Source organism: Camarhynchus parvulus, chromosome 3, assembly GCF_901933205.1.
Source record: "Camarhynchus parvulus chromosome 3, STF_HiC, whole genome shotgun sequence".
In the NCBI taxonomy this organism is placed as follows: Eukaryota; Metazoa; Chordata; class Aves; order Passeriformes; family Thraupidae; genus Camarhynchus; species Camarhynchus parvulus.
In genome coordinates, this window is record NC_044573.1 from 52,516,327 (window position 1) to 52,530,681 (window position 14,355).

General features: G+C 37.2%; 1 protein-coding gene across 5 annotated transcripts in view; it reads right to left on the minus strand.

Moving 5' to 3' along the window:
- Nucleotides 1-14,355, minus strand: part of ZDHHC14 (zinc finger DHHC-type containing 14) — a 94,995-nt gene that overhangs the window by 34,616 nt on the left and 46,024 nt on the right. For 3 of the 5 annotated variants that reach the window (XM_030944371.1, XM_030944373.1, XM_030944370.1), the window contains one exon: nucleotides 5,836-6,008. In XM_030944371.1, the coding sequence (XP_030800231.1) occupies nucleotides 5,836-6,008 (173 nt within the window). The remainder of the gene's footprint in view (nucleotides 1-5,835; nucleotides 6,009-14,355) is intronic. The other 2 variants (XM_030944374.1, XM_030944372.1) reach the window with 1 other exon arrangement.

Here is a 14,355-nt window from a genome sequence, read left to right on the forward strand (position 1 = left end):
ATTTTGGAACTTCTCTGGAAGGGTTAACTGTTCATGCACTAGATGGGGCTCCAGCATTTTTATTACGATAATTACAAAAACCCCATGCATGCAATTCATGTCCTTACAGGACCAGGAAACCTGAACTGCTCTAAGAAAGATACTCCAAGTATTTAATGGAGCACAACCTAGCAACCTTCTAATGGGACAACAAACTCCACCTAGATTTCTCAATTTATTATGCTACAAACAAATAAGTGATGCTGATGAAAGGCAGAAGCTGCAAGTTTGGATACATATCAGTAGGACTCTCCTGCTCAATCAAGAGTTGGATTTTTTGACCAATGTTCCTAAGAACTTGAGACAAACAGCCTCTAGAAGGCAGCCCTACATTGTCTCTATACAGGCTTCATAACCATAGCATGCAACATTTGTTGACAACTTCAAAAGGACACAATTTCAATCTTCAAACAAAATTATTTGAGAAGTCAGTAAACTAAAACAAATCTAATGTTTCCTGAGGACTAAATGAAAAGGTAATGAAAAGAATCTTAAAAATAATAGAAAAAAATTCTAACCAAAACAAAACAAAGCCAGCCAACAATGCAAATCTCTAAGAAATGTCTTCCTATGTGTTTAACTGTTCAAATTTAAGGTACCTGTTTAACAACAGTGGGGTACAAGACAAAAGAATAATTTACTTATTGGAGTGAAGAGAACTTTAATAAAATGCTCTTGTTTCAACACAGTAATCTCAGGGACAATACTACTCAAAACAATACTGGCAACCTGGTTTAGAATGAAACCAGCAGCTGCTAACTACATTCTTCACAGTTTTTCATCTGATAGCCATCAAGAGATACAGAACACATATTGCTCCTGACTTTAAGCACTTGCTGCCTTAGATTTTTCTGCAATAATGTATTATTTTCTTAAAAGTAGAGTTTCATGATCTCCTTGAAGCCTACAATTTCATGCGAATAGTATGCTCACTCCCAGAAAGAAATGTAATATTTAGTGATTTGCTGAGGGAAAGAAGCATAGACAGGAAGAGCTTTCTAAGACTTACCTGACACACAAAGTAATTTCACTATGTTTATTTTAAGAATGTTGTTTAAGGGTGAAGTACCAGGTACAACTATAAGTCTGGGAAGCTGGTATCCCACTTTTGTAAAGAAAGCAAAATGTGCAAACCACAAATGGTATGTATTTGTTCAGGCCATGGTCAGTTCTACGAAACGCCTGTGCTGTGGCACAGATTTAATTTTATAAGGCTATAATGAAATCCAATTGTGCATTTCAAAATGAAAGATAGGCAAGGAATTCTGAAGGAGTCTCAAATGTGGTCTTGAGCATCAGCATAAATTAGACAGCCAATTTGCAGAGATAGTGTGCCAGTGTAGCTCACACGTTGAGTTCAGGGCTTGGAAAACACAAAAGCAAGAGAGCAGAAGCTGCCCTGTGAACTGGCCTGAGCTAATTGTACAGATTAAATGAGGAAGATACACATAACTTATGACAGCCTGAAGAAAAATCCAAAGCATTTTAAGGCTGGAAGGATAAATTACCATGACGATCTCTTCAATTATCTGCATCACCTATCCAATGCAAACAAGATTGATATTGTGGAAGAATTGTTAAACTTGTGTATATCAACTGGACAAATGCTTTCTTGCTTACAAAACCCATTCTCCTAGATTGGATTATCCTTCTAAGCCTTCATATTCAGAAGTTCACAATTTTTCCACTTGAAGTGACTTAACACTGACTTAACTCCAAGAAAGACATGTACTGGAAAGCGGCTTCAAAATAAGGCTGCTCTTAGTATTTGTGTTTCCACAGAAGAAAAAGCCCCTCTCAGTATAATATTGTGTGTGATTGCAGAAGCCATGCTTACATGCATCATGACAATAATGTAATTACAGCTAGGGTACCCCTGGAAAAATTACTTTGATTTTAATGGAAGTTATAACTGAAGTAGAAATACCACATCAGTACATTTAATGTTGCATTTAAAGAAAGAAAAAAAATGCTGCTGCATTTCAGTGAAATTATAGCACTTTTATAGTAAATAAAGTTACCCTCAGTGATTTTTACATTATATAAGCCTCATACATCTAGTTGCTGTTGTTCTATTATGTTATATGAAAACCCCAGCAAACTAGAGTATTTTAAGACTTTTGCTGCTTCTCTCTTAGGCCAAATACATGTATGTGTTAAATATTCTTACAAGTCCTGCTTTCCAGACTTCTCTGTTTAGCTGCCTTCCTCTTGAGTTTTTATATATGTTGTAGAAAACCAGACAGTGAAATGAGCCCTCATCACCACTGGGTATCCCAGAATGTCCCAGAACTTCTTCTGGTTCATGTAATGTCCCAGAACTTCTTGTGGTTCATGTAACCACTCTTCTTCTAACATGCCCCAAAAACAATTCCTCCTTTTTGTCGTATCACAGTGCAAACCCAATCTGTTTGGAAATAATACTCAAGTCTCCTCTTCCTGCACTATTCACCACTTAGACCCCTTTCCATTAGTATTTGATTTCCACTTGTATTCATGCATTTTGTGGTTTTTCCCTAATGTTGCTCAAACTATTTAAAATACATTTTAAAAAAATCAAACCCAGTGATTGCAAATTTCTCCAACTTTAGAGTTAAGCATATTCCTCATGAGCCCACAATCAGTCTCTGAAAGGCCCTATTTGAGCACTTAGCATTTGCTGCTAGAGTGTCTTTTTGAAAAGGTACTTACTGACTTTGTGGCAATTACATCTAGAACTTATTTCCTAAACTTATATAGAAAGAATCCTATGCAAGACATCATCAAGAACCTAATTAGAGCGAAAAATTAAGCAGATCTTCTGCTTTCCCCCCAAGACAGTTACTCTTTCAGTGAAGGATATCAGATCGGTTACACTCAATTTTCTCTTGAAATTCTTTGTTGCTATTTTGAGACTTAAATAGCCACAAGCCCCAACCCTTTGACAGTCACAATTCTTATAATTTGATCATGCACCATGTCTTTCCAGACAGAGAACAGTTTCTAGTGATAGAATAGACAGATTTCTATTAAAGCAGAACACTAGATAAACCAATAAAGACACAGGGTAGTGGATTAGCAGACTTTGAAACTACTACTACTTTCTTTCTTCTCTTTCTATCAGCTATCAAGAAGCATACAAGTTATCTTCTGAGATCAAAGCAGTGTTGAATCCTACAGATTGTCCTCTGCTATTTCTCATTTCCCAATTACACAGCATGCCTTCAGCTTTTCTTTCTTCCTCTCACCTCTAACAGAATCTGTCCTGTTGTCCTCTAGTGCTCCTTGCTGATTGTAACTGACTTTATTTTCCTTTGCCTTTCCCAATATGCTTGTGCCATCCTTTTATACTGACCTTTAGGAACTATCTCCACTGCTGGCACTAGTATCTTTTTGACTACAATCAAATACAGTCAAAATGGCCTCTTACTACACTTCCCAACCCTCCTCTGTATGAGGATAGCTTGATGCTATGCATTAAATATAGTATTTTTGAATAACAGAAGTTTCTTTTGTTTTTTGGACAATTTTTTTCCCATACGTTTTACTTTTTGTTTATCTATGAACACAGCAAATCCTCAAGAAATAACTGCTTTCCATTCCAGCACACAGGGGGTGGAAATAGCAGCATCACAGCTCTGTTAGTCCCCCATTCTTCACCTGAAGAAGGCTGATAGCCTAGGTAGAAACATTTTTTGTAATACAACCATGCTATTCCCAGAAAGTCACCTGGAAGGACAAAGTACTGTCAGCTTCTTTAAAAGGTCTTATATTGAGAACCATTCTTCCTAATCAGCTCATCCTATTCTATGCTTTCTAAAGTAAAAAATTTTATACATTTCAAGAGAACTTCAAAATAGCATTCTTAAATCACAGTTCCATGTCTTGGGACACAACTGTTTCTCAGTGCATCTGTAATAATTTCTGGTAGGCTGCTTCCCAGAGAGACCAGTAGGGCAGGTTAAGACTCAAATATCTAAGAACGATTTCAATAAAGTAAAAGCTACAGATAGGACAGGTTACATTAACACATTTTAGCAAAGAAACTATTTGGTAAAGGTGTTAATTTTAGGTGACTTATCTGAAGAACCTCCTTGTCTAAAATAAATTACTGTTAACCTTGCACCCTATCTTTAGAAGGCACTTCAAGTTGAAAGGTACAGCAAGTTACAAGGCAATCCAGCCTGCATGACAGTTTTAGAGAATCCAGTCTTCTTTTCAACTGCAGGAGCCATTCAGCTTTTCCTGCTGCACAGATACCACTCCACTAGGATATGGGCACATAAAAAACCCATACTGTAACAGTACAAAAATGTTTCTTTCCACTTCCATTGTTGAATCCAGAATCACAATTTTAGGGCAGAATGATTTCCTATAGCTACCTAGCTTGTTCCTCTATTACACTTGCCATAAGCCCTCATGCTTGGGGACTCCACATTTGCTGCTACTGCAATTCCTCGCTTCAATATTCCACTGGCCCTCCTTGGAAGAGTACTGCCTTTCCTACTGCTGAAGAAAAGACCATGGCTTTGATCAGCTCAGCAGCCTCAACCTGTGAACAAGTATGCAATAGCATATAAAAAGAATTATAATTTGTAAACACAAGTTCTGAAATTGCTGCACACAGGAACATTTTGACCGTCCCCTCTAGTATATTCAATTTGTATTTTTAGTTTTGTATTTCGCCAAAACTCTGACAGATGACAACATAAAATTATTGTTGTGAGTTGCTTATTTGAAATAATTTATTTCCTGACATAGATCAATGTTTCTATGAACACAGGGCAAATAAGCAATTCCTTGAACAGGAATCTGCACCTGTGTTTTGCACTAAAGGTGCACTTATTCTAAGCAAAGAACTTCTTGAAGGAGATCAGTAAAAGTAAACCATAACACTGGTTACAAAAAGGTGCTAAATGAATGCTTCATTATACTTTTCCATATTCAGATAAATAGCAAACGTTTTAATACTTCTATCGTAATAAGCCTAGGACTGCACTATGGTATTAAACATCAAGGATGCTGCAAATATTTCTCTTGTGCTTGCACAGACCTGTTACCTGCCTTTTCAATTACGTAAGTGAGCATTTCTCTGAAACTGCTTCAAAAAAATGGAACTTCCACTGATTATCATATCAAAGCAGATATAATAGCATTTAGTAAGGTTAAGTAGCTTACTAAGCTCACAAACCCACTATTTATGAAGCAGCTCTGCAAACTCATCCTGTGTTCTCTTATCCAGGTGGCAAATTTTAGCTTTTGAGCATATTTGTACCTGTAGAAGTACCACTTACAGAATTTAGTTAACAATGCTCTTGCTAAGCGAGAATGGTTAAAATCTAGCTCTCTAATTTAATTATGCTGGCTTTACTCAAAAAAAGGTGACATTTTTACCATATCTTAACACAGAGACTTTTCTGACTCTTTTGCAGTATAAATAACAATTAAATTCAGTTAACAGTTAAATTCTGAGAATACACTGTTTTAAAAATGCACAATTGTCGATCTTCTGCAATATCAGCTTTCTTGTCAAAAACACTTAAAAAAATTCTTATGTACCACAGAGAGATTTCTACCACACTTGCTGAGAAATATTTACAGTAATAACTATCACTGTAAAAGGCCAGGGTTTTGTTTACTTTCTTGGTGAAGAACTGATCAATCATCTTTCCACAGGAATCACTGCAACGTCAGCAGACATTACAGCTGCAGAGCAATCACTGTGGCGAGGTAGGAGTAACTCCTGCCAGGAGCAGAGCAGCACACTGCCTTCCCACAGCACATGCACCCTCGGGAGGAAAGGAAGAGACAACAGACCTTCAGTGTTACCTATTTGTCTCTCTAGATCTGCTGCCTCATCTGGTGTTGCGCGGGGGAGGACACCAGGGTCACTGAAACTAGTGCGCAGCAGGGTCCCCATCACGAAAAAGAAAAGGATCCCACCAATTGCAGGTATAGCAGGGGTAATCTTCTCTGACAAATACGGGCAACTGGAAAAAGAAAAAGAGCCAACAGTCAGCAACACATAATACAACTTGCTCTCAAAAACTCTTTACCTCTACAAATGCATATGAAGAATTCACCTTCTTCTCTTGATGCATTACTTGCCTTGGAATGTTTATTGAAGCTGAAATTTCTATTTATGTGTTCTGCAAATTTTCATAGCATGTTCAATATAATAAAGCCACAAGTAGCATAATAATGACCTCACTATATGCAGTACTCATTTACATAAGATAAAATATTTTTATCACAGCATAATAAGCTTATATATTTCTTCACCTGCTGCCCAATTACATAAAAGTAAATTGGGCAGAGAGAGGAAAGGGGAAATAACCTGAAGAAGCCCATAACATGAAAAAATAAGCCACACTGAAATACATAATTAAGTCTATAAAATGGATTTATCATCCACCAGAAAGATGGTGCTCAAGAACATGCAATGCATTCCTTTAACAGTCTTAGTGTATATAAATATTTTAACATCTCTATTGATTTTCCTTCTTAACCCATTTCTTGTAACTTAGTAAATTTGTTTACTCATTTACAAAGTAAGAAGAATGCAAATGACTGTTCAACACACCTGGAAGCAAACAATCCAGGGGCATGTCTATGGCAACATCAACAGCCCATGACCAAGGCAAAAATGGCTCTATGTTTACCAGATTTACAATATACATGCAGGGGTTAAGACTGGATTACAGTTTAAGCAAATTTTCCTCTGTGCTTCACATATGATTAAATCAAAATGGACAGAAAGACTGGAATCCAACCAATACACAAATATAAGCATCTCTTTACAGCTCTGCAAAAAGAAGGGATATGAACACTTGGATATTAAAGAAGCACTGCAACACCATCTTAGAAAACACACAGGCTGAAGACTCTTCATAGCTCTTATATTAAGTAGGTATGTGTAGAATACCAAGATGGTTTCATGTGCTTCTGATGTCTGCATAAGAAGTCATAAAATGAGCCTAAAAACAGAAATCAAAAATCAACAAGTTCTAGGCCTTAGGGCTTCATCTAAAGTTTCTTCATCAAGCTTAATTAACATTATCTTCCCTATTTCTGCTGACTGCCCTAAATGATGATTCAGGTGGGCAAGCTTTTGCACTGCAAGTCAGTTAACCTCAGTGGAATGTTAACCCTAAGCAAGTGATGACAATGTCAGCTCCACTGTCCATCACTTCTGCAACAGGATGGGGAGAGAATGGAAACACTTTTCATACCAGCTGCCATGTACAAAGCATTTATCTCCCTGCATAACCCTATTAAAAATACTTGGCTGCTTCACCAGACCCAGAGGGTTTCATGGATGCAGTGAGTCCATATGCATTACATAGTGTACACCAGAAATGGAAATCATCTCTCCCTACATTAATGCAACACTAGAGGTGCAACAAGTTACAAAAGATTAAAAAGATATCTGGGTATTAAAAAAAGATGAGGCCCAAGAGATACCGGGGTTTCACATAACAAATAGACCACTGAAATTCTAGGAAACATCCTTCAAATGTATGCTTTTAGGAAAATCTTCAAAGGCCCAGATTTACGAAACCAGTGCTAGCTAAAGGAAGCAGCAGCAAGATGTAAGCCTTGGTAGCTATAAGCCTTGCTCCTCATGTCAGGAGAAGCCAGTCAGAACGAACAGCCAAAGAGAAGCTTTCACACTGCATGAATGTCCTACTGCTCAATTTATATCGTGCCACAAAGGACTACTAAAATCAAAACCACTGTAATGTGCTCAGAGAAGAGTACAGATAGGCTGCAAGAACATATTTCTGAAAGGATTAGAGGGAACGTGTACATTAATGAACACTAAATATAGCACAGTTCTCTCACTCTTCTATTGCATTATTCATTACATGTACTCAAGAAATTGCAACTGTGCTGAAGTCTGTTGACCAAACAAGAGCTGTATGTGTGTGAAAGGTAACATGAGATAATCTCAGGGTAGCACAGTAGGCACAGTACTATTTCGACCCTTGCCAACACAAAACCAGCAATGGCATCACATACACAAATTCTTATGCTCACAGGATGGAAACTAAAGGGCCATCATGACTCTAACACGTTTCCTTTTAACAGTAATTTCAAATGAAATTGGTAGAAAGAAAAAATTGATGTGCTGAAATACTAATAAAGCCCAAGATTGCTGAAAAGCAACGTTTTCAGTATAGAAAAAAAAAGCATGGAAAAACCTGTCTCTGCCTTGCTGAACCAAGTCCACTTGCAGTGAAAAAATCCCCACTCTCAAAGCCCTGTACAATCTTCACAACAAGCAAGTGTGAAGTAATCTGCTTTGCCTAAAGTTGCTTTCAAGGTTTAACAACATACATTTTACCACCTTTGACTTGAAATTATTTCAGCAATTATGCAGAAAAGACTGAAGATGGCATCTTTGGGAATAAGAACCAAGTCATATTCCACCAATTAAAAAATTATTTCAAGCTGAGAAACCAGTTTCTTACAGCAGCTCCTTACAGAGATTCAGACAGTAAGTCTGGGCAGGACCATTTAATACAGTCTGATTTATGCACAGACCATATAATATTACATGAGCTCACAGAGAGCTCAATGACATCTCTCCTTTAAAAACATCCAATTAATTTTTTAAATACTTGTGAGACAAAACTAAAAAAACCAAACCAAACAAAAACCAGCAGATACCATTAGACCTTTTTTCTTCACATTTTTTTAAAAAAAGGGGAAAAAATCTTACTTCTCCTGAGTTATTAAAAAACTTATGAAATATGCCTTCAAATTAAAAACATGGATCTTAGCTCAAAACTGTGAAAAAATATGTAGAAATACACTTACATATTTAAATATTTTATATTTGCATGCTTATATAACAAATGTATTTGTACTGCAACATTAAGTCAATATTATTTTAAACACTTCTAGTGTTACTACTTTTAGAATTGTTAAATACTGAACACAGAAAAAGATTACCCCTCATGTTTGCTCAGATTCCTTAATTAATTTAATTGAGGATGTATCCCCTCAGGCAGCAGCTTTCCTCAGATATTACAAGAACTATTTTTTTTGGAGGGTATTTTCAGTGATTTTTTTAAAGCAAACACTAGTGGGTATTTCCTGACAGCAAATTTCAGAATTTTCCCTGCAGAGGGAATCCCTGTGCAGAGACCTGCCCACTGCCAGTAACACTGATGAATAGCAGAGAGCTCCAGGACAGATGTCTGTCCTACTGCAGAGTAAGCAGTGACAAACCTTCCCCAAGTGGCACTTGGTGACGACTAGATGTGAACTGACATCCTCAGTTTACATCTTAGACAGGGTAAAACAGTTGGTTTTAATCAGCATCTGTAAGCATAGCAAGTACTGACTAGGTCTATCCCAGAAAACACCTTTTTAGAAAATTATTAGAAATTTAGAAAGTATTACTGGACCACAGGCCCCATTAGAAACTGTTACTGTGAAAATAGCTTTTTCAGACAAGGATGTTTGGATCCGCATACAGCAAACTGTAACATAACTTGAAGTTTTGAATTAATTGAGAACTTTGATACTTTTAGCCCTGCTTTTTACTTGGCTTCTCAGCTGCTTTTTTGAAACATCATGTGAAAGCCTGCATGAGTGTAGGAGGGAAATAAAATCTGGTGGAAGACTAGTCTGTCACAGCTCGATAAAAATAAAAACACCCTGACACAGAAGAGATAATTATCAAGCATCACCCCCGTGAACAAAGGATGCAGGGGAAGTACAAAAGCAACTCTTATCACCCAGCAGCCCTTGTAACTGTGTAACCATACTCCCTGTGGCTACTGAGATCAGCAGAAAAGTACTTCTAGAAACTGTGCTGAGGAGCACAGTCAGAGTCCTACAACTTTGAAGCATTGTCATTAGAAAAGGGGAGGAAAGAAAAGAAATCTCCTGAAGGCCTTTCCTGGAAAGATAGTGACTTTCCTGAAAGGTTTACTGACAGTAATTCACTGATGGGGACACTCAGTAAATGACAAATCTATCCACTACAGGTATCTGGAGAGGGGTTGAGCCTGTATTTAAAAAAACCCAACAAACCAGGGTTTTATACACTGAAGATTTAAATTAATATTTGCTCAGCTGGCATGCGGAAAACAATAAAAGTACAAATTTAATGCAAAGATGAAATAGCTATCACACTTAATTACACTAATTAAAAAAAAAAGCCCTACAAGCTTGGCTTGCAAGACTGCTAAGAGGATACGCTATGTCAAGCTGTTCATCAATATAAAACTCTTTGTAGCAGATATAAAATATATGTACTCTAGGAAAAATATAAATATAGTTGAGAGACGTAACAAAGAAAGAAAATTATTGTTCCCTTTCCTACATCATCAACTTTGTTTCTGTTTCTGCACGTACTGCCTGTTTAATGTACCAGTGACTACTGGCATGCAGGTGATGCCCAACAGAAGAGAGAAGGCTGGCACTGGGCACCCTGGCTTCAGCTCCACATGTTACAAGTTAACATCTGAATGAGACTGGGCTGCTTTCTTTAAACTAGCCCAAGGGGGTTGTTGTTTCTCCTTCCACTCTCCTTTATGGCTCTTCTCAGCTTACCCTTCCTTTCAACTCCACTGTATCATTGCTCCAAGCCACTCTCCCAAAATTCTGCCCTTATGCCAACACAAATCTTCATCAGGCTCTTTTGTGAGCAAAGTTAGTTTACTAAAATGTGTGAAAATGACACCATTTTGTTGACTTCTCTTTCTGTCTCTCTAATAAACCAAGTGTGCACTTGAAAAGGATATTAGCACAAAGCAAGGGAAAAAGAAGCACACACAAAATTACAGGGAGAGGGAAATTTGGACAGTGGGAGGGAGGAGACCTCAGTTTCAGCAGCTGTCAGTAAGGTTTTCATTCAGACCACAGCTTCCTGTGAAACCATGTTCTAACTTTGACCTCTTCCAATTTAGAGATGGCAACAGAATACCCATATATAGACAGATTAAAGGCAAAGCAAGACTCTGGGCTAGAAGAACAAAAATAGCTTATAACTTATTTTTCTAATGATAAGTTGCCAGTGCAGCCAAGGACATGCACGAAGAGCAACATGAGCAGAGGAAGACGTAAAGATGGGCAAAATGTGAGGGCACAGCAAAAACCTTGGAAGCTGCTGCCTGATAAAGAATTTATAAAGATAAACAGGACAAAGAGAATGATCAGAGTGAAATACTTTCAGTGTTGTGGGGTTTAGAGGTCTCCTTCTTTTAACTTGTTTTTTACAGAAGCATGTTCTGGCACACAAAAAATGTGGTATAATTTGAGTATAGATTAGTCCAAGTAATGTAAATTTCTAACAAGATTAGCTAAGGAAGTTTTGCATTATTTTCCTACATCTGTTTCATTCTTTTGTACAGCTTTTAAAATCCCTATTGAATTATTTTAAGGGATATTAAGGAACACACAGACTAATTTCAATAGGATTTGAAATTTACTTTTAAAAAATTAATTTATTTCATTATTATTTGTTTTGAGCATTCTTTCTAAATCATACATTCCCTCATTTTACAATGGTAAAGCAGTTACAAAAACTTACTTGATAAAATACAAGACAAAAATCACTCTTCTGACAATTTGCTTCATTTTAAACTCAGGAAATCTGGAATGTTGCAAGCATGTAAAGACTATGGAAAACAGAATAGTTGCCAAACAAAAGGCAGAATGACAACAGGAACAGAAGCAATAACCAGAATACTATCTTCTCATCATCTTAATAATCTCAGATATTATGTCTTAATCAGAAAGGCATATTTATTGAATGGATTCAGATGAGAGCCATTGTTAGTTTATTCTCTATTTTACAGTATTAGATGCATCTTATTTTTTCATTACTTGCTATATTTCTTGGGGCTAACTCCATTTAAAATTAATTCTAATTTGAAAATAATTTTTAAGTGGAAACACATATAAACTAGTAGTGATTCTAATGTATAACTAAGTATTCTAGCCTCTACCAGCACACAGAAACAATTACCTAAAACAAAGAGGATTAATGTGATGAAATCCCACAGATTACTGAACCAGCATGATCCTTAAACCTAACAAGGTAAGTGCTTTATAGGTTCTCTCCAACCTATTACAAAATAAAATTAGCTTAACATTACCCTGAACAGCAAAAGCTCAACAACTGGTCTTCAAAGTTTCATGCAAAAACTGGATGCAGTTTGGTCTTTAAAGATGCTCAAACCCATGAGCAATTACTAAGAATGAGAGACTTCAGAGACTTCTCTCCTCTGGCTCAAACCTGCAAGCATTTAATGGAACTCCTTACAGCACTGACTCCATTAAATTGTAATGCCTTACGATTGAAATAAGACTTACACTGGTTGAATTTGGATGTAGGAGTTCAGATGAAGCAAAGCAAGCACTGTTGATTAAGACATTGTAGAAGATAACCACAAACTCTCTCCTACAAGTAAAGATCTCAAGGGTTTAATGCAGCAGATATGCAACAATCAAAGTAACAGCCTTGCAGGACCTCCCAATTTTTACTGCTATGTGAATTAACTCTAACGATCCACTGTCAAACTTCAAAGCTGGAATAAATAAAATGCATAATGCAAAATGAACCTGTCTGCAAAACAGATGTGATTACTGAAGCTCCTACAAGGGCAATTATATTTTACTTTGTTCTAGAGATAAGGAACATCTTTGTTTTACAAAACGCTATTTTAAAAACTAGCATTCCATCACCTGTTGGCCAGAAATTCCCAAGCAAGGTAGTAAGAAAATGGGGAATATCTACCAAACTGGTAGATACATTGAATGCCTCACTTATGAAAAGTCAATGCAAGTACAACATATCCTCAAAACACAAACTTAGAAAAGGCATAGCTTCCAGACATGCAGCAAATTGAAGTCTTGCTTTATTGCTACTTCTGTTCCCTGACTAATTACTTGAAAAACTAAAAATATATTTGCACTTAAATTTTCCAATTTTGCATACAGTGCCAGGTTTGGTTTTCAGAGGGTAAGACCACCAATCAACGAATTCCACTAAATACATAAACTTGTAATTTCTTTTAAACAGCCCATATAGAACACTTTCTTTCCTGTTGTGCTTCATATTGCTTTCTTACTACTTCTTATTATTTCCTGTTATGTGATTTTATAACTAAACCATCAGGTTAATCCCAAGTACTAATGAACTGGAATGAAAACTGGGACAAAACAAGCGGAAATGCCTTACGCCACAACTAAGTCCCTAAAGGAGTGTGAGCTTCGAGATGATTTTTCACAGCATCCTCTGGAAACTGAAGCACACACAAATCAGCTGCTCCCAGCTATTGGACTCTGAGCTTTCAATGTGCCATAGCTTGTTTTCACCCTCCCCAATCTATAAGGTCTAAAGGCTAGATGTAAAGCCTAGCTCTTGCTAAAGGGCAAAGGCCTGCCAATGCAATCCCCGCCTCTGGCTACGTTCCACTGTCACTTACCCTGTATAGCACAAATGAGCTGGCTAATGCTGAGCTAAAACAGAAGAATTGTTTTTATCTGTTCCCTTTTCTGAAAAGAACCAAGACCACCAAACTCAAGAGCTCCCAAAAACATTCCTCTTCTGTTTGATCAATTTCCTAAACAATTTAATTCACTGTGCAATTAATGAGTGCCAGAGAGCAGGTAGGAACACACAGAAGGTAGGATGAAGTTCAACTGCGATTTCTAGATCCATTCAGCTGCTTTGTGGAAATGTCATCCATAATCATAATCTTAGGAATAGTGGACCCAGTGTCTCATTGCCATGATTTAACCTGGCAGACATCTAAACACCACCCAGCTGCTCATTTATCCTGGATTTTTTTTTGCTCTTCTTTCCTCTGCAGTTCTCTGTATCACAAGTCTTTTGTATGGAACACACAAATGAACTTTCATCTAAAATACAGGAAAAACATTTACACCTTAACTTCTCAGTGAAAGCCACTATAATAAAAGCCTTTGAATATTCATTGAAAAGCAGACACAGCACTTCCTAGGGATCCTTTACTTATAAAAATGGAGAACTGATAATGCTACCCACCCTACAAATCAAAAGTATATATCACATTGTTATAAATAGAGCAACTGGGAACATAAAGCAAGGAGGAGGATAAAACCAAGAGAGCTTAACCTCCTCCTCCCCAAAAGAAGCAGAGCTGAGCAATGCAGCAACTTGATCATAAAAAGACTCAAGAGGCTTGTTTGCAGTAACTTCACTGCCACAGGTTTCCACAAGTGCCGGAGGAGTTTTACCTGAAATGGCATCCCTTGCTTTCTCCTGCTGCCTCCTCACAGTCTCATGAGAATCTCTTGTCCCACACTGAGCACTCATTGGAGAGGCAGACTGGC